Source organism: Lepisma saccharinum, chromosome 16 (assembly GCF_977018435.1).
Source record: "Lepisma saccharinum chromosome 16, izLepSacc3.1, whole genome shotgun sequence".
Lineage (NCBI taxonomy): Eukaryota > Metazoa > Arthropoda > Insecta > Zygentoma > Lepismatidae > Lepisma > Lepisma saccharinum.
Window position 1 is genome coordinate 13,253,388 of NC_139244.1, and position 20,455 is coordinate 13,273,842.

The 20,455-nt window shown below is 34.5% G+C and overlaps 1 protein-coding gene across 8 annotated transcripts in view; it reads right to left on the reverse strand.

Annotated features, from left to right (window-relative positions):
* LOC146000260 (sodium/potassium-transporting ATPase subunit alpha) overlaps positions 1 to 20,455 on the reverse strand; it is a 92,333-nt gene that overhangs the window by 42,034 nt on the left and 29,844 nt on the right. For 5 of the 8 annotated variants that reach the window (XM_083137714.1, XM_083137713.1, XM_083137712.1 and 2 more), the window contains 3 exons: positions 16,583 to 16,708; positions 12,439 to 12,642; positions 6,856 to 6,969 (listed from right to left, as the gene is read on the reverse strand). In XM_083137714.1, the coding sequence (XP_082993840.1) occupies positions 6,856 to 6,969; positions 12,439 to 12,642; positions 16,583 to 16,708 (444 nt within the window). Of the gene's footprint in view, positions 1 to 6,855; positions 6,970 to 7,518; positions 7,633 to 12,438; positions 12,643 to 16,582; positions 16,709 to 20,455 lie in introns of all 8 variants that reach the window. The other 3 variants (XM_083137718.1, XM_083137716.1, XM_083137715.1) reach the window with 1 other exon arrangement.

A 20,455-nucleotide genomic window follows, 5' to 3' on the forward strand; every position in this document is an offset into this window, starting at 1 on the left:
GCCAAAGAGATACCAGTTTTTCAATCACTCATTTTCTAGCCTAGTTTCCAAAGTGATTCTTATTCGTCTGCCTAAATTCTAAAGTTATGTGCAACTAAAAGCACTATGGTGGAATTTTTGCCTAACCCTACATTTGAAGCCATGACTTAACTAAGGGCATACTAATAGTATTAATTATTTCATACCGGTTACCAAGAATTGGTTCAGTACAATGCATCAAGGAGATAAAAACAAGTTAACTCCACACTAGTTAGAACACACTGGAAAGCTTTAAAATATTAATTACTTCAGAAATGTGTGGAAAGTTAGTTGTAAAATAAAAGTTGAGCAAATGTGTAATGAAATTAGTGATTGGTACGGTTTACACAAGCAGGTTGTTTTGTCATGCAGAACAATTTTAGAAGTCGAGCTGAGAAGATACAAAACTTTGAGCTGATACAAATACAGATTTCTGTGCTCTTGCTGATTCCCTGCCTATGTTTATAAATTATACCCATTAAAAATTGCTCAAAATATCCATGAATACTAATATGCATGTATTCCACTGATTTGAAATATTCAAGAATTACATCATAATATTAAAATAGTTGTCAGTTAACCCTTAAACACAGAGGCTGATTTTCCAGGTATTTGCACTAACGCCGAGCATGTTTTCAGCAGGAAATTTGAAATTCTGCATGCTTCTAAATTAAATTTTATATTTCCGGAACTAAGAATGTTAGAGGTACAAATGATACCTTGTTTTGTTCAGTATACTTTGGGCTCTAATCCTGATGAGAAAAAAATCCGTAATCAGTTAGAAGAAAAAGAGAAACTAACTATTTTTTTACACAAAATTTGAAATTCCAACCCTTTGTTGTCAGCTGGAGGCTTTTGACTTTATTTCCCTGCCGCTGCCCCCACCCATGCTTTTGGCACCAGGAATGTTGGAAAGTCTTACTTCTATTGCCAAAAGCATGTTTTGAAACACCTAAATTGAGAAAGAGGCTAGGTTTTCGAAACCAATTGAAAAAAAAATTATCACAATTTTTCAGACATCGCCCCCTCCCCAATAGTAACAATGAAATTAAACTTTACTAATTGTTAATTACATACCTCTAGACTCGTGCACAACTCAAAACATGTATCTCAGATCATTATCCAAGTTACAGTATGTTAAAAAAAAAGTAACATACTATGAGGAAAAAGCTCCTTGTGACCCGTCACAAGCAGTCCTTAAGGGAAATACTTGCTGTGACACGCCTGTCACGGCCTGTCCTTTCATAGTTAATCACAAAATGTATTCTTTTCATGCAATACTGGTGCAAAATAAATTAAAACTGAATGTAGGATATTTCCAGGAAATTTATTTTCTGCAAAATGTTGCATGGCACTTGCAAAATAGACAGACTACGGAAAAGTATCAGCCAATATCAGTGAACAAATTCAAATGGATACTTTCAGTTAGCAATAGATCAGCATGGGTATCAGCTCACCGTAATAAAAAGTTTTGACATTTTAATATTTCTGGAATGGATCTAGACATTACTAGAAGTAACAGTTTTCAGGGTTTAAAATAATATGAAATGCGACAAGGTAACTTGGCTATGAACAATTACAGACAAGTTGTATTTTTGTTTCAAAATAAATTAAGAATTTAGTTACATAGAAAATTACAATTTTTATTTTCAAATACGTAGATTAATTAATTTTATTGAAATATTTCAGAATATAAATATAATTTAAAAAAATGTCAAAACAAGTGACTAGCAAGCAAGGAATCCTAGTTAACAAACTTCAGTTGCTTTCTCTTGTCTTCTATGTTAGAAATGGTATATTAATAGCTGTCTACTTGTTTACTTTAATAAACCAGTGTGTAAACAAAGCACAGTGTTCAAAACAAACTACCAATTACAAATTAATTCACGAAATTTCATGCACCCTACATTCTTCTTAAATAAAACATATTCTGAAAGAGATTTCACAGCTATTAAGAAGAATGAGCAGAAGTGGTACGAGATGAAAAAAATGGCACAAGTTTTCCTGTTAAGTACAAACCTAAGAACTGGGAGTGAAAAACTTGATTGATTGATTTGTTGTTTTAAGTCCACTTTATGCACAGTAAGGCTAATCAGGACTGGACCTACAGCTTAAAGTGGGATCCGAATCACTTGTGCCTCCACCGGATATCGAATCCGGGACCCATTGATTATAAGGCAACAACGCTACTACCACTGCGCCATCGGGGAGGCCCTGGGAGTGAAAGTGCTTTGAGTTATGTATCCCTAGCTTTTCATGAATCTTTTTTTGAGAAACTCAATATCTGACTTCTGGAAAATTGTTCTTATACAATACAGAACCACCAAATGTGATGGAAGATGTGTCTTAATGGAATATAAAAATTTTATATCATCATGTGTGGAGTGTGAATATATGGATCATAGTTCATACAAAAGACATTCTTACTCAACATAGTTCATACAAAGACATTCTTACCAATCAGAATAATAATGAATACCCCCTCGCCCACCTGTAACAATGTAAGTAAGATATAGTTTTGGTGCAATAGCTCATTTTGTGTACACCAAAAAACAGAGTGGGGCATTATACCAAGCATTGTCTCCCAAAAATCTGACAGTGTTATGGAACACTCCTTTAGGTGTTGATGCAAAACATGCATTGTACAGCACCACCTTCGAGGTTTTATTGCACCAATGCAATGGCTGCAAAATAACACCACGTATAGAGGGCTTTATTGCTCAAAAAGATCATTCTTTCCTTGCATGTGTAAAGCCAGATCAGTAAATTCAAACAGCCCACAAGTTGGAAACCTGAAATTGTTGTGTGCCAAGTTTACTGATCTGGAATCGTGAAAACCTGTCCTGTTCAGCATGTGGTGTTAGAATGGACATTTCCACTTTGACATGAAAAACGTTTTAAATCCATTCATTTTACAGATAATGACACAAACATGAGATGTGCAAAATATCTCGGCGATATTTGTTTCGGTTCTCGAGAAACACGCCTTCAAACACCGCTGAAATTCACCTACTACGTCACGGATTTGAAAACGTCCTCTCCACAGACAGGAGGTCCTCTGACGTCATCACTTAGAAATGCGTGCAGGCGGGGCTTCTGCTCGTCCCGTCAACTTAGCATCAGCCACGGAAGCGACAGAAAATTCACTTGTTACTGTGTAAAACGAAAAACAAGTATCTTGGAACTTCCAGTGCAAAAATCTGCGCTCCATTTCTTGGAGATGAATTATGCCCTAGCAGTTTAGCAGTATTTACTATAATTCAGCCACTTGGTAGAGGGTTTTCCCATTAGGGTGACAAAGCAAAACTTGTAACAGTGAATGGCTGAACACGTGAATAGCCTTGTTCATTGAATACATAGGTTGGTTCTGACTGGCAAGAACTTAATGTTATAGGAATGGCTTTTCTGGAATTACAATTATTTTCGTCATAATATTTTCTTCACAAATGTTAAGATAATACTTTTAGAACACACTGGTTTACACGCCAATTTCTGCAATATAAGAGGTGATACGGTATAAAAAGGTACGGTGAGTTTTGAAATTTCCTGCAGTAAATGACAGTTTTCTTCAGTTAATATACATATTGCACATTTTTGTATTTAGCCTACTTTTACGTCGCTTTTCCGTTCACTTTGTTTAACCGCAATGATGAGAACGCATGGTAAATTTATTATGTATCATCTCTAACATCACATTTCTTCCCACTTTTGGCTAATCGCTACAATGAAGATGAATAACTACAAGCTGTATTCGAAGTCGGGGTGCAGGAGTACACCCCCCCCCACACACACACACTACCACCAACTGCACAATCTAAGTATCACCCAACCTGCCATGATAAGAGACGAAATTTTTCTTCTGTCCCATCTCATTTCGAAAACATTAACTTGTCCCCCAGATGGAACATGCCTCGTCTCGTGAGCAACACTAACGTTAACAATAGAAGCATCCCCCTAACTGTCTCCAAAGTCTCGAGCAAACATCCTCCCATGTAACAATTTCCAGTTCAATGAAATGTCACTCACAAGGAAACAGTCATGCCCAGATCGAGAGTCAAACCTGGAACATGCGTCTTCCTCAGATAAATCATGAATTTTGTGAATAATAATTACAACGCCAGTTCATTCCTGGTAATTCTGAATCTGCAGTTTGGTTTGCATATATAAGCAGGATTATATTTAGTTTTCGAGGGCTGTACCGTCGAAACGAGGAGTCAAATAATAATAATAATAATAATAATAAATATTAAGAAAGTTTTTTTTTGTATTTATAATGATAAGTCTCTGCATACGTTGTTAATTCTATATTTTTTCTAGACTTGAGACGAGAACGAGAATTGCCCTCCCAACCCGAGACGGATGTTTATAAATTGAGACGAGACTGTCAATGAGACATTTACAAATCAACACGAGACAGACATTTACAACTCTCAACAAGAACGAGACCAAGGCTGCCATCTCTCGTCTCGATAGGATCCTTAGTGGTGAAGTTGTGAACCAACCAATTAATGCTTTCGGGGTAACGAGATGAGGCTCCTTTTTTCGCAGTACAAAATTCAAAATAATTATATCGTACCATTTCAGTATGGGATATTGTTATACACATGGGCGTATATATAGTTCACGGGGGGAGGGATGGATCAACTTTTGGTATGATTAGGGTTGCTTTATTTCGTGAAAATCCAGGACACTGCTGGCCGGAAGCTTGTTGGGGAGAATGGGGGGAGGGGATGTTGGACCCGACAAAGTTGTGTGTTTGTAGTCACGAAGTAGTAGTAGTCCGTTTTTAAGAACCAAATTTCTTTAATATGATTCGAGGGGGAAAAATAACTGATTTGACAGTCTCAATGCAGTTTTTTTATCGCAGAAATTCCGAAACTATCAGGAAATTGCAGATATTAGTCTGCAGTCCCATCTGGTGTGTGGAATTACGAAATTTCCTTCCCATCCGTATCCCGTCCTATACGTCTCTAATTTAAGAGAATGAAATAAGTCCGAAGGAATTTTTTATGAACAAGCGGATAGAACAAGGAAACTGGTAATTTTGTGAACCAAAAAAAGAAGGGGGTTGGAACCGTTGAACCCCCTTAAATACGTCCATGGCTATACACATTATTTCCTTGTAATAATTATACATAAACTAAGTATAGATATGTACTGTGCAACTAATGTAATCTTCTCAGTGTATTTTCTCTTATCTGCACGAAAATATTTGATCATAAATTGCGCAACAGAAATGGAACATAAACTGAAATTGCTTTATAGAAAAGAAAGTTAAATAGGCTTTATAAAGTGAAGAATGTGAAAATTCCTATTTTGCACTACATAGGTTACGGTAAATATCCATAAATATAAGTTTAAAAAATATTTTTGAGTGTCTTGTCAGCAACCAATTTTATAAGCAATATTTTTCGCATGGCCTGAGAACACACGCAGCTGAACCCTTTCATTTATCTTGCACGTGAGCAGCACGGATATTTCATAGAAGAATGATCATTACAAAGCATAGCTTTCCTTTCTCCTATCGCTCCTTCTTCCATTATTTAAATCGGTACAGATTTGTAAAACTGTTGCACGTGTTCGCTCACCGTGGACTACCCATCCGGAACTGGACGCTCGAAGCAGACGACAAACGAGCTCTCCCTAAGGAGTGACGTAGTAACATGGCGGCGGCGTGTTTTCAGCGCAACGCTAGCCTCGCAACTTTGGAAGTCTCGTTTCTGCCTTAAACTGGACGCAGAGAAACGCGAGAACTTGCAGAGGTCATTTTTCCAGGGTGTAGTATTTAAATATGCTTTAAAAAAAATTGAGTGGAAATGTCCATTATGTACATTAATATTCTATTGGATGTTGTGCAACACAAATTATCGTGGCTACTACTGTACCACTTGTACACTCACCAGCAGTAAAAATTGGACAACCTAGATCCTGAATACTTACTTGCCTGCAAGGCGTTGTGTGTGCTGCCTAACTAAGGCAACTAAGTAGATTTTAACAGCAAATTTTCAATGGCAAGTTCTGCCACCACCGTCGAGTTAGGCAACACACAATGCAGAGGAGTGAGTATTTCAGGATATGTGAGACCTATTTTTATTGTACGCGACTGTACATGCTACCACTTGGCAACTCTGCAGCAACTACACTTGTTACTCAAGTCTAGGCACCTGTCTTGATATTTCTTGCCACTCCAAATAATAATTTGATGGTATATTGTGATTACAGATCTATCATTTGGCATAATAGTGTTAGATGAGCAATTCATTAAAATATAAACTGTACAGATTCAGCAAATCTTCATCAGAAAAGTATTAAAAATAAAACAGAATGCACAATACAAATTCACATAGGTTGTAGCAATTAAGTTTCCAAAATTTAAACATATTCATACCAATGCTATTCTTGTGCCATGATTACAAATTTGAGTGTGGTGTCCACTTCATGTACAGATAGGTTAATTGGGACTGGGGCTAGAGTTTAAAGTGGGATCCAAAGTATTATGTGCCTCCACCTGCTATCGAACCTAGGACATCTTTATTACAAGGCTACAATATTATCATTACTCTGCCATCAGGGAGGCAGTGAATCATGTGTCCTGATCAATTTGACTTATGACTTCTCTGATGAAGATTTGTTGCATAAAATGTTACCTGAAAATGTAATCTGAAATAAATTAATTTTTTAACAATATAGTGTAGTGTTGTAAATAAACATGAATTAAGTATTGTGCACTTATTCTGTACATTCTTTAAAAAAAATTTACTTCAATGTGTTTCCGCAATTAACAAAAGAGAGTTATATTGATACACAAACACGCACATACACACAACATCAACATACCTGTGGAACCAAGTTCTTGAAGGACTCCATGATTCGAGAGCTCTTGCTTTCTTGGTAATACGAAAAACATCCAGTGATGATTACAACAGCAGCGAGTACGACACCCAGGTACAACTGTAAGTGATTTCAATGGAAAAGCTACTATACTAAAAGTGTACAACAGCTAACGTCCATACCTTGCCACTGTTCAGCTCGCATGTCTCGACAAATGCTGTTGAAGCTTGGTACAGTGGCCTTAAAAATATACTTGCAAGGGGTGAGCAGTTTCAAAAGTGCTGAAGCTAGTTAAACTCAAAAAAATACATCTATATGTTGGTTGCTGTTGCTAACATTGTCAATACCTTTGTAGTGGTACCATAGAAGTGAGATACAAACTCATAAAAAACAACAAAAAAAATTGTTATTAATGGCTTCTAAATGTCGTCCTGTCACTTGCAAGCTGCTATTGTAACTACAGCTCACACTAAATAAGCGTCGTTAACGTTCATACAAAAAGCCAGCAAAGGGTACAAGATAGCAAGGGTGCAGGGTACAACTAGTCATCACAACACTCATATTACCTGTACAGTGCGCATACATTGGTCGTGATGACTAAACACATCAAACGTGTAGCCATCAACTACCTACAGTCTGGTCCCCAACAATTATAACATAATGCCTTACCTGGGGTACCAAACTTTTAAAGGATTCCATAATTGCAGATGATTTGGCTTCTTGATAATAGGAAAAACAGCCAGTGATGATCACAACAGCTGATAACACTACACCCAAATATAACTAGAAGAATCAGGAAGAAACATTACAATTTCTAATTTGCAATGGCGCTAAATGAAACTACTGCAACACATTTTCCCCAGTGCCAAAAGATTCCTAGAAAGGTTAATCAAGTACGATGGAAGTTTACTCCACACCAAATTTACACATGATTAGTCACACTGACGCATGCACTGTTGTGTGAAGGAAAACATTAGGACACAAAAAAAATAAAAATTTAATGTGTATGTATTAGGAACAAAACTGATTAATCTGTAGTTAGCACTCTTGCCTTTGAGGTAAGCAGTTTCTGGGAGATATAAAATTTTGGTGTTAACCAGCATCGCGAGAGAAATTGGCGGAAGTGCTAGAAGTGAGGGGGGGGGGGAATGATCTAGACCATTTTTGAGGTGATGTGATCAGCACCATGCTCCAGTCGCATTTACTCCCCAAGGTTGCCTACTTATTTGAGGCTGGATGAGCCTCAGAGCCACTTTATGTGGGAACAACATTGGAAAAATTCCGACCTTAGATCACCCACTCCATGAATTGAACCTGGGTCTCCCACTTGACAGTTAACATGTCCTAGTGATGGACCACTACTGCTCACTGTTTTGTATCTTTCTTGTTTTCCATTGCTTTTCTACCACTTTTTGGCTAATCATGATGATGGTTACATGAAACTTATGAAGGGACATTCACAAAGAACACCCATGCTCAGACTGGGGCTCAAATCTGGAACGTTCAGCATTTAGATTGTAAGTCTTACCATTTACCAAGACAACTACATTGTTTTGCAAAGTAGATTTATAAATATGCAGTTTCTCATAAGGCAAAACCAACCGGAGTCACTTCATTACATACACTAAAGAGGTGAATAAACCATTCAGGTTCTTCATAGAACGTTTTAATTTATCATCAGATCAGTTGTTGGCAAATTATCAGTACTTTATTGTTAATTGATATCCTGCACTGTGGCCTAGTGGTCGAATGCATCATGCTTTGGATCTGGCTACAGCTGTGCAGGTTCGTGTCCCCTGGGGTTAGCGTAACAACTTTTCTCCTGAGATTTCGGCCTGTGTATGGGGCTGGTGGCCACTCACCATGATGAGAAAACCCCGTCATAGAAAGCTACAACAACTGGGAGATCCTCATGTTGACCACACGTCATCCCATAACTGGTTGGATGATATTCCACTTCGACAGGTGGTAGTGAGGCTGGTTGTCAGTAGGTAGACCCTGGCCCTCATGGGCTGTTGTAGCAACGTGTAATTGTTAATTGATATCTTAATATTCCACATCAGTTTACATCCCTAATACATGCAAACACACATACACACAGTACTTATTCACTACTCTTAGAATAAAGAACGCATATCTATTTTCACATACTAGTAAAACATTTCTACGTAACTGATGGAGGAAGAATTCTGTTTTCAAAGAGTTTCACAAAAAGCAGAAAACAACAAATGTTAACAATGTGTTCAATTTTTTATGATCTATGTCAAGTATGGTATTCCCTAAATATATCAAAATGAGGTTAGTGGAATAATGAATCTTGCAGAAAAAATCATGTGATAAATTTGGGGGAAAAAACTTTTCCATGATGTTAATTATGCAGCTCACTTTTGCATTTAATGTTTAATTCCACTTTTTGGTGCCAAAGTTCAGTAAATGTACCTGAGATTGCATGAAAAATTAAAATGCATGTTAGAAATGCTTGCCTTTGGACAATTATCACTACAGTTTTTTTTATAGCTATTTTCAAAAGTGTTATTGATTTCAATAACGAAATATTCGAAACCTACGAAAATTATAATATAAATAATAAGGATGATGCAATTAAGCTGCAGTATATCAGTAACTGCAAATGGAGGCATAAAAGTATTAGTAAAATTCCCAATAATTTTTACTAATCCAATATTTCTATAAATGGCCTCTTCCAAGGTGAATGAACCATTCTGGTTCTTTGTGGAATATTTGGCATTTTGTACCTGATCAGAATGTTTCTACACAAAGTAAAAGTCTTGGAAAACAATGAAAATAATTTTTTGCATAGTGTGTCAAACTATTAATATATATTTAAGCCACAAAAACAGTGCATTTTATTATTGTTGTTAAATTTAAGATTGGACAAAAATATGGTTTTGAAAGTGTTTAGAGCAAACAGGAAAACAATTGATGTGAATAATGTTTACATCAACAGTTTCCTGCTATTTTGTTTTCTTTCTTCAATTTGTGACACAAATTTAAACAAATCTCACCTGTTCCCCAAAAAAAAAAAGGACAGTTTGACACATGATTTGCATGAATCATTTTCTCACTGATGTAGTGCAATTTATAAATTAGTTTTTCTTTTTAAAAACCTCAAGGAGGGAAATAAAACACTTCTGAAACTAGCTTCTGACAAGATTATTCTCATTACCTACACAGTTTCTACAACAAGTGGTAGAACAGATTTGCACAGCGCTCCAACACCACTACACACGGAAATCTGTCTCTACTCTACAAGCTACCCACACACAGACCTACATATTGATCTAGCTTCACTATACCATGATTATTTAAGACTAAAAGATTAAATACTTCATAAAATAAGATCCATCATATTTTAACAAAGGTTGAGTCAACTGCGATTCATGCAACGAGAAAAGTTATTACAAGTAACAGGAATCACTAGTCTTTCTTCCTTGTCAGATCATGACATCTTCTTATAATTAATTTTAAAAAATGCTGTACTGCTCAAGAATACCTCCTTAAGCTATTTGCAAACAGTTTATAAATTACATTTGTAACAAAATTTGTAACCTTTTTGTAACTCATTTCACGTAGCCCATCCTATATTTCCAGCAGAAACTTCCAAGAAAAATATTGATATGACAATATTCAGAATTTTGAAAAATTAAGGTTATTACAGCATTCCAAAACAATCAAAAACTTATCATTCTAATAAAGATGTGATTCATCACTAGGTTTTAAAACTTGGAATTCTGAGAAAGGTAAATGTGATGTATGGAAACTCCAAAATACAGTGGAACCCCGATTTTACATTTTCAGGCATTGTACATTTAATTATGATAATCTAACACAGCAAAACGTTATAAAATTTTCCTCAACATTACATTTTTCCAGCATTTCAAGTTTTTTCAGCATAGTCCCCTGAAAAATGTAAAATCAAGGTTCTACTGTAGTTTAAATTCAAGTACCTAAAATGAACAGAATGCTATTAATTTATCATAGTATATTAAAGCATGTTACTACTTGTAAATTTATTCACTATAGCAAATATTAATCCATAAAAAAAAAGTAGTTTCTACTAATATTTAATATAAAATGTGTGTTGTGAACACCATGGATTTTCTGCAAATACTAAGATTCTTTTCATAATACAGTTATCACAAAGTAATTCACACACACATTAAAAATTACTGAGAGCTTTACAAAAAAAATTTTTTTTGAAACTTTGTTGCTAAGAATATTGTTTGTAGCAAAAAAATACTTTCTTGTTTAACAAGTTGTTCAAAAAGAAAACCTGTTTTTTCTAGCAATGAAGTTTCCAAAAAAAAAATATTTTGTGAAGTACTCAATTATTTTGAAGTCTGTCCAAGTGGAAGTGGCATTTTGTCCCATTTTGTAACCAGTGACAAGGATTACCAGTTCAATTTATGCACCAAGGTTAATCATGGCTGGAGCTACATCTTGCTAATTGTAAAGCAACAACTGCAAACAGTTCAAACTACTTCATGGCTCATTTCCACAGTAGGCATCATAAGATCTTCCTAACTCCAAACGTTTTTGGCTGCATTACTGTAAACTTAACTAGTTTTGGCTTAGAATCAGTACCTGCGATAAATTAACACTATATTGTTGAAAGTGTGATGAAATTTTCTACGCAAAAATGTACGTGCAATTAATACTAATGTATGCACTGTTGTGTAAAGCAATTAATTTGCACAATGCCACCATAACTTTTTACTAGAAATAGCAGTTTTCATGGAGTGGATGCTCAATAGGAAAGCGAAATATATTTTCCTGAAACTACTCATTTGTCACACAACTTCATCCATAAATTCCTTATTTCTAATTCAATAATTTCAATAATGCACCGGCATCAAGTGAAAATAACTTCTCTCTTCTCCAAGTTTAAATTATTTTTTGACTTCTTGCGACATGTTAACTCTGTGATAACTGCATTATGAGCCTAATTTTGAAAAATATATCAATTAAATCACACAGACACTGTGAAAGACAAATATTATACACTGTTATACAGAATATTCCAGAAAAGTGATCATATTTTCAAACTTAAGTTGATTTTAAAAAAATAATCTTTCAAATTCTGGTATGATACTCAAAATTCTTACAAATTACATCTACTTAGAATTTTTTCTAGAGCATCCAAGTAGATCATTGCAAGGTTTGTTTTCACTGTCTACATAGTTGTAACAGAAAATACCTTTATGGTGCCATGAAATTGAAATATAGACAACAGTGAAAGCAATCCACACAAAGATTCCCATGAATGTTCTAGAAGAAAAGCTAAACAGAAATAATTTTTCAAAATTTGTAATATCATAGCAGTTCTTGAAAGGGACAGTGCAGGCCAAATGGGCTGGGAGATTTTAAAAAAAAGTTTTCTTCTGCATCAATAACCACAATATATCTCTAAAATGTTTAACATGTTGCAGTTTTATACACCTTTCAAAAACATTCTGTATATAAAAATTTACTGACCAGCAAAAACTGTAAATAAATCAGAGTTTGTGCATTAGGTGTGTATGTTAATGGAAATTTGAGTGGAAAAAATAAAGGCATAAGACCAATACATACATTATCATCTTGCGGCTCCTCAACCGTACTAGCCTGGATGGAATAGGCAAGAAAACATAGAATTGCACCAATCCACAACAACAAGGCAAAACCTCCAAACAAGTTTTTGCAAAACTTCACCCATTCGGGTGTCTGCTTTGGAGGAGTAAGGGCATTTGGTCCATCTCTTTCCAAGTTTTCCTTTGCTTTTGTGTGTGTGAGACCCTGAAAGATAAAACACATACAATTACATTCTGAATGGCTGTTAAATAAAAAAGGTTTTAAGAACCATTTTGTTAATTACAGATCCCTTTAAAATTTCTTCACAATCTTTTCTGTTGCCACATTCGTCATTGAGTTTGAGATATCATTCATATAAAATCACAGTATTGAAAGGGTAAAAATATTATGAGGCAAAAATTGGACACTATGAGTCATTGTCATTTGGTATGTCCGTAATGCATATGTAAATCTATTAGAAACACCTACATTCTTGTTACAAACCCCCAGGACTTCCACTAGAAGTAAAAAAAGATGCTAGAGATGCCTTAATGCATGGGATTCAACTCGTTCTGAATTCTAAAATATTGGTGTTTATTGCTTTAAGCGTTCCTTTTATGCAACTTAGTGCTACTTTAATGCATCAAAATGTTCATCACAGTCTTATTACAATACACATTTTTTATTGAAATAAAAACAAACAGTGAATGAAGGCTCCTCTCCATTATATAAATAAAAGATAATTAATCTTGATTAAAACAAAAAATAAATAACTATGAATATGTGAAGGTGGTGATGAGTCCTTCAGTTTGACTTTTGATAATTAATTCTTGCTAATTTTAACGATGTGTCAAAAGAATGCATGCATATGCACATACGCATAGCGCAGGCTTTGTAAATTATGATGCTTCTAGCATTACATGAACAATGTAATTATTAGCATATTCGTAGAGCCTTCTCAACATAAGAGCATGTCACATAGTAGACATTGTATAAACCAGCCAGTTTCTGAGAATGCATTGTGGAGATATAAGGGGAAGAGAGAGGGAGGGACACAAAAGAGAAAAAAAGAAAGTATTTATGGATTGAATTAGGTTATTTTAAGTCACTTTTCTGCCACTTTTGGCTAATAGCAGCAATGGGGATGAACGGTGACATGATGAGCTGAATGAAGGGACAACACACCATAATTTCAGCAGAGGATTAGTCTGGCTGTAGGTCCGGCACCAGAGCCTCGGTCTGCAAAATACAGTTCAGGGTGTAAAATGTGGAAGACAGGTTGATACTCTGGTGCTAAAAAAAAAAAAAAACGGCACCCCTTACACCCCTGAGAGAATTTTAGCAGCCATAATAATCATGTCATATTTCAGGGGCATTAAAACAGCTACTGTATACACAAAAAATATTATACTGTGCATTTTAAAAGTCCTGCAGGATTCTAAAAGCCTATAACTTTTAAAAGTAATAGGTTTATTACAATGAAATATTGTTTGTCACACAGAGGAATCATCCTGATATTTGTGTAATGACTGCAGAATGAACATTATAAACGCAAGCAGTGCGAAATTTGAGCCATCAAATCAACATCAGAACTAAAGACAGCATCAAATCAACTACATGCGCCACCTGACATTTCATAGGGGGTTATACAAGACACATACAGAGGGGTTATATTTATCATCCATTCATAGACACACAGTGGCATTACAAGTCTTATCTGCATGGAATTACAGCAACTTAAGTGATAATTTATGACTCCATATATTTTACATAGATAAAAACCTTAGCAACCTAAAGTCAATGTGTACATTTCCTGCATGTTTGATCAGCAGGCCTAATTAATCATATCAAGGCCATGCTCTTGATAAGAGAAATCACACATTCTATTACATCAAAATCCCAATCAGACCTTTATCAATGCATTATGAAATGGTACAATTATTACATGTAGAATGCAACAGTCAATCAATTTTTACACTGTGCTTAGATCAGGTTTTTCCAATAAGTTAATCCAACACATTCTTCAAAAGATTATGCACTTGTCAGGTACAAGGTTACAATGGAAAAATTAATTCTTTTATCAATAAAAGTGTCAGCCAATTTGAAACTAAATTTTTACTGTTACTTTCTTACAACCTGGCATTATTGTTAATTTGAATCTTTGCTCCCATGAGCTCCATACAAATACTTTCAGATATCTCAAACATGGAGGCCATCTCAGAGTAGACAGTTGGCAACACTTGTTACATAAAAAGGTCAAAGGGACTGATTATTGAAGGGTTTGTGTCTATTTTGGTTAATTTAAATTGCTTCTTTTCCTCTTGGGCTAATTGCAGAGACAAAGATGAATGAACTAACATGGGTGTCTGGAATGGGGGAAGGGGCAAGGGGAAATGAAAGTCAACCAAAAATTATATATTTTTCACATATAATTTCATTTCAGCCACAATAATGTGTGTTCATTATTGCATGAACATGATAAATTCAAATTTAAGCAATGTTTTTTGAGGGAACAACACTATTATTGGGGAAAATGTGACTTGTTTGCCCCCCTTGGAAAAAAATACTTCTTTGCCCCTCCCTGGAAAAAATCCTGCTGACGTTCATGTGAACTAATGAAGGATGGTTGGACAAACAAGGGCACTCGCAGGATTTTTTCTCAGGAGTGCTCAAAGTGAAGGGAACGTGGGAGATCTCCCAGTTAAGAAATTCTCAGAGCATCCCCACTAGGATAATTTGCATATGAATCCACCTACCCACTGCAGTCTCTGTTGGTTTACATAAGCATCACACAACTTCCCCAAACTGGGCAAAGCATTCCATTAGTTGTTTTAGTACTCCCGTGTAGCCATATAATTAATGCTCTCCCCTTTATTGTGAGCAGTGTGAGATTTGATCCCTGTTGATATCTTAAAAATTTGACTAACATTGTCGGGACAATAGTGGAGCTATTTGAAAGAATTACATTCCAGTCTAGAAAGACAGTAAAATTTGGTGTTGAGACTATGCAAAGTCATTTAGCAGGCAGGCCTTGGGTTTCACAGTGCAGTTGTGTCATGGACTTAAACCATTGTAGGTCCTATGGAAAACCAAAACATTGCAATGAAATGTGAAGAACTATATCTACTGTAATAGTCCATGAAGTTCTGATGTAGTGTCAAGTAACTCTTAATAATGTGAGAAAACAGATTTTGAAATTGTGTGCCAAAAAAACAGTTTCTGTTTACCAACTGCAAATATTTTTGCTGTAAATTATTTATCTTTGAACCAATTTCTTTACTTACAACCCCATCCTTGAACAATCACAAGACACTTCTGGGTTGTAATGATCCCTTGACTTTCAATGGAATTGTTACAACCCAGAAGTGCCAGTGACTGTACACAAGGTGAGGGTATTATGGTATAAACACCTCGGATTGGTTTAGTAAATAATTTACATTATATGCATAATAACTGAGAACACAAAACTGAATATTCAGAAGAGCTCTGAAAAAATTTATTGTATGCTTTTGTAGGTGGCCTACAAATATACCCAGCAGATATATATTTTTTAACTTGAGTGCATGTGTAATAATTCTGATCCTAAATTTAACTATAACCCAATAGGATTTTTTTTTAAAATTAGGAAACATGTGGTTTCTTTAATTATAAAGTAATTTTTCTTCACAATTTCATGAATATAAGTGTTGACATATTGTGATAGGTAATTCATAATAATAAAGGCAAAAAAAAATATAGACATACAAATAATGTTTTTATGGACATTAAAATTAATATACTAGTAACATCAATTTAATATTTGGATTTCGTGTTTAGAAATGAGTTAGGTATAATCTCAGTACTACTACTAAGTAAAATATTATTAACAACAATAGATTAAAAATTTTAGGATCTTTGGGTGCCAAAATAGAGCCCATCCTATTCTTTATGCGCACGGCCAAGTACAGCCATGGATGGACACTTGTGTTGTAACAATACCACTGACTCTCAATGAAATTGTTACAACCCAGAATTGTCCATGACTGATCTTAATATGACGCTCCCGTTTATTCAGTATTTCTACTTCTCACATTCAGTGCATAAGCTTATTACTACCAGTCTCGGTATGAATAATTCAACTGATTCTAATAGCTATGGACTTATCCAATTATAAAATAATGCTTACTGTATCAGGATTTGAGCTCAATCGTTGATATAGTTCTTCAATCGGAACTTTATGATGATCTATGTCCAATTCCTGTTTCAGGTCATCCAAATCATCTGCCTTCTTTTGTTTTCGTTTGCTACGTGACTGAAAAACCAGAATGCTAGTCAGTACATGGACACACTTAAAATCTATACATATATGAATTATTTCATTCACATGTTATAAATTACAACTATGGCATTACCAACCAGTAAAATAACCACTTTTTCTTACACAGAAAAACTAACTTACTTATAGAATACTGCATCATATTTAACAAAAGAAAAAAAATGAAAAATATACGCACTCAACATTTTATATGATAACCAAATCAATTCAGCATGCAACAAATACTTCCCCAACATGCTAGTTACCAAGAAAATATATACACATTACCACTAACTAGAAAATGTACCACAATGTACTTACCATCAAGTACACTTCGGTTCAGATAAAATCTCGCTACTTAATACATCAAGTATGTTACTTGAACAAGAGTACACATGGTCATATTAGCAAGTTTACAAAAATTGATGCAGTCATGCCCTAGCCCACAGGCTATATAGTTCTTATATTCTGGGCTGTGTTACGACTGTTAATATTCTAACATACTTTCTTCTATTTTGTGACTTTCAGCACCAAGCTGCAGAGTTTATCCAGAATTTTCAACCTTGGGGAGCAACGGGGGGGGGGGGGGGGGGGGTCAAAAATTTAGATGAAAGATGAACATAAATTAGGGTTGTGTGTAAATTTTAGGGATATACGGAGAAATTTCAGGTCTTGTTAGAAGAGGGTGGATAAATCACAATCTACAATAACAAACATGGTGGTGTTTGAAGGGGAATTCCCATCTAGTTACTGCACATATAATTTATATTATATCCCAATACTTCTAGTAACAAATTCCTCAAGCCCTGGAATTCTATCAAAATACAATACTGATAACAAAATGTTCTTTCATTATCCAAGATAGAGCTTCCTGCATAACTTTCGTGAAACAAGGAAATATATGGTTCGGAGACTATGATGGAAATGGAAATCCAGTATATAACTTTAATCATGCTTAACTATGAGAGGGACACAGTGATTAATGGTTGCATTGGCAGATTACATGTATTTATTTGATATTAAAGGCACCTTTAAGCACATTCAACTTTTGTTTTTCAAATATCACAAGTTTTTTGCTATGCTCAGTGACATCGTTATAGATTCTGGAGAAATAATTATAAGTAACGATATCTGGTTAATGCAAAACTACAATTGTTATTTGCAATTTAATAGCAAGTGCTATACATGTATATGTCTACATACAGGTCATGTTCGCACTAATGAACATTTAGCACAATTACACATGTGGAGAAATTAACCAAGATGCCACACATATTTTTTGACAATGTCCTAATTTAGACAGAGAACGAGACAAATTATATAATGGTTTACATCGGCATGGAGTTCCATTCCCTACATCTCTAATTGCCCTGCTCACGGATCCCATTCCTCCCACTATATGGCTTCTTTATGGATATGCAAGAAGATGTAATTTCACGATCTAGCTAACAGCATATATATTTTTCGTCACTCTTTCTTTCTTGTGAAAAATAAGTGCATAGTGAACTAAATATATTTTGCCAAAAATTCAGAAAGATAACTAAAATCGACTAACAGTTGATAGGTTCACAAAAAAAGAAGTAGTACATGTAAGGGACATTCCACAAAAAGTGGCCCACCCTACTTCATGTAAATAACAAAATGAATCAGCCTGGAAATTATTGTTTTAAATTGCTTTAAGGTTTAAATGTTTGAATGCATATAATTAGCATATTTTACCAATGAAAATTTATTAGCTTCTGTAGCCTATATGCTTGACAGAAAAATGAAGTCAAAATTTGCTACATTTTTAAAACATACACGTGTAACACATTTTTGTTAATACTTTTCATGTATTCCGGCTATGTAATCAAACTCAAGAATTTTTTTTTTTCATTTGTTAGCAGGTACCACAAAGTACTTCATAATTCTATGAAATCAGTTCATTATGAATATTCATCCAATTGCATGTCGAACCTTAACATGTCATGTCACACATGTAACGCTGGAAATCCCCAACAACAGGTTATGGCAACAGTGATTAATCTTCTCCCTGTTTGTAAAACTTATGGTTCTATGACAGTGCAAATCTACAATTGCATAAACTCAGTGCAAATACTTTTATTTGTTCAAAGTAAATAAGGTGAGCCATGTACCAGATCATAATATATTTAACATTTCTCAAAAGTAAATATTATCATCATATTTAATCTTGCCAGATAAATGATATTATGCAATGTATGTTTGCTTTATATTATCAGTGTCAAGATAAATTATAACATATTGTGCCTATCTTCCTTCCTACCACTCAAATTGAGTGTTGAAATGCTCTAGTAGAAGAGTGCATAATTGCTGATAGTAATGACAATTTTGAGAAGAAGAATATTTCGAAACTAACAGCATCATTAACTTTCATTTATTGCAAAATGGGTGAGAGTGGGATAAATATGATCTAAATTTTAAAAAAAATAGAAAAGAAAAAAATCACGAAACATACTTTTACAACTAGTTTATCCAAATTACATTTATCCAAAAATTCAGCTTATCTGAAATGATTTACTATTTTTTTAAAAAATACATGAACATTTCTATGTCACTATACTCAATATTTAGTAGTGTACACAAGTGATTCCACATAACATTGAGCACCTATATATATGGCAATCCTAACACAAAGTAGAACAGATAGTAATGCACATTTATGGAAAGTTTTCATTAGTTAATCATATTTGTATGCATGTGTGCTTGTGCTCAGTTGCATAAATTCCAAAAAAAAAAAATTTCTGATAGTAATGACATTCTATACAAAATCAAATGATTGGCAGACTAAGAAATACATGCATTAAGAAAATTGAAGAAATTAACTATAACATGTATGTGGCATTCATAATGAAATTAAAGCATTTACTAAAAACATATTCCAAAATGTATTCAGATCAATTTTAAATCTTGATGCAGATGTAAAAATATACAAAGACAGGCTGACAAATATCAACAAAGGTGATAGTACCAAGAACATTCTCAAAGAACATGCAATAGTCCTTACTTAAATTGGCAATTGTTGATAAGTACTTTGTGTATGTGTGTGGGGTGTAAAATAATTTGGAATAAAAATTAAATGTCTTGAATACTATGAAGACATTTAAAGAAAAACATGCAACAAATAATAAAAATAAAGATTTGGAATAGTCACAAAACTTTCTCAAAGTAATACCACAAAACTGCTACTAGATATGACATGTAGGTCGAAACATTCTTTGATGATTTTGAGGAGGGGGAAGAATCTTTGATACAGTTCTCTCTCTCGTCAACCTGATATGCTAATAGCTACTAAGCTTACCAACGCTCCTGGATTATCCAGAAGCATTCCAGAATTATGCACGTTCCCTCAGCTCATCTATGAGTTTAAAATCTGTTGAACCTAGTTTCACAATTACTTTTCATGTTATTAATTTTGTGGTGAAACTGTGTGAATACTAATTACTGGAATAAATTATTATTATTTGTGTGACTCAAATAGGAAATATTTTATCTCATTAATGCTGTATAATTTATTAAAAAAAGAAATAGAAAACGTTGTCACCAAGTTTTTTAAGATGTTGCATTTGATAAACTTTTCTTTGAAAATCCCATAAAATCTAACAAGTATTTTCTCTCAATTTCCATATTTTTATACTGTATGAAAACAATGGGTGCTGTATATAATCAGCACATGGACATTATTATACACAGGCCAGACCTTGGGGGGGAGGGGAGCATGGGTAT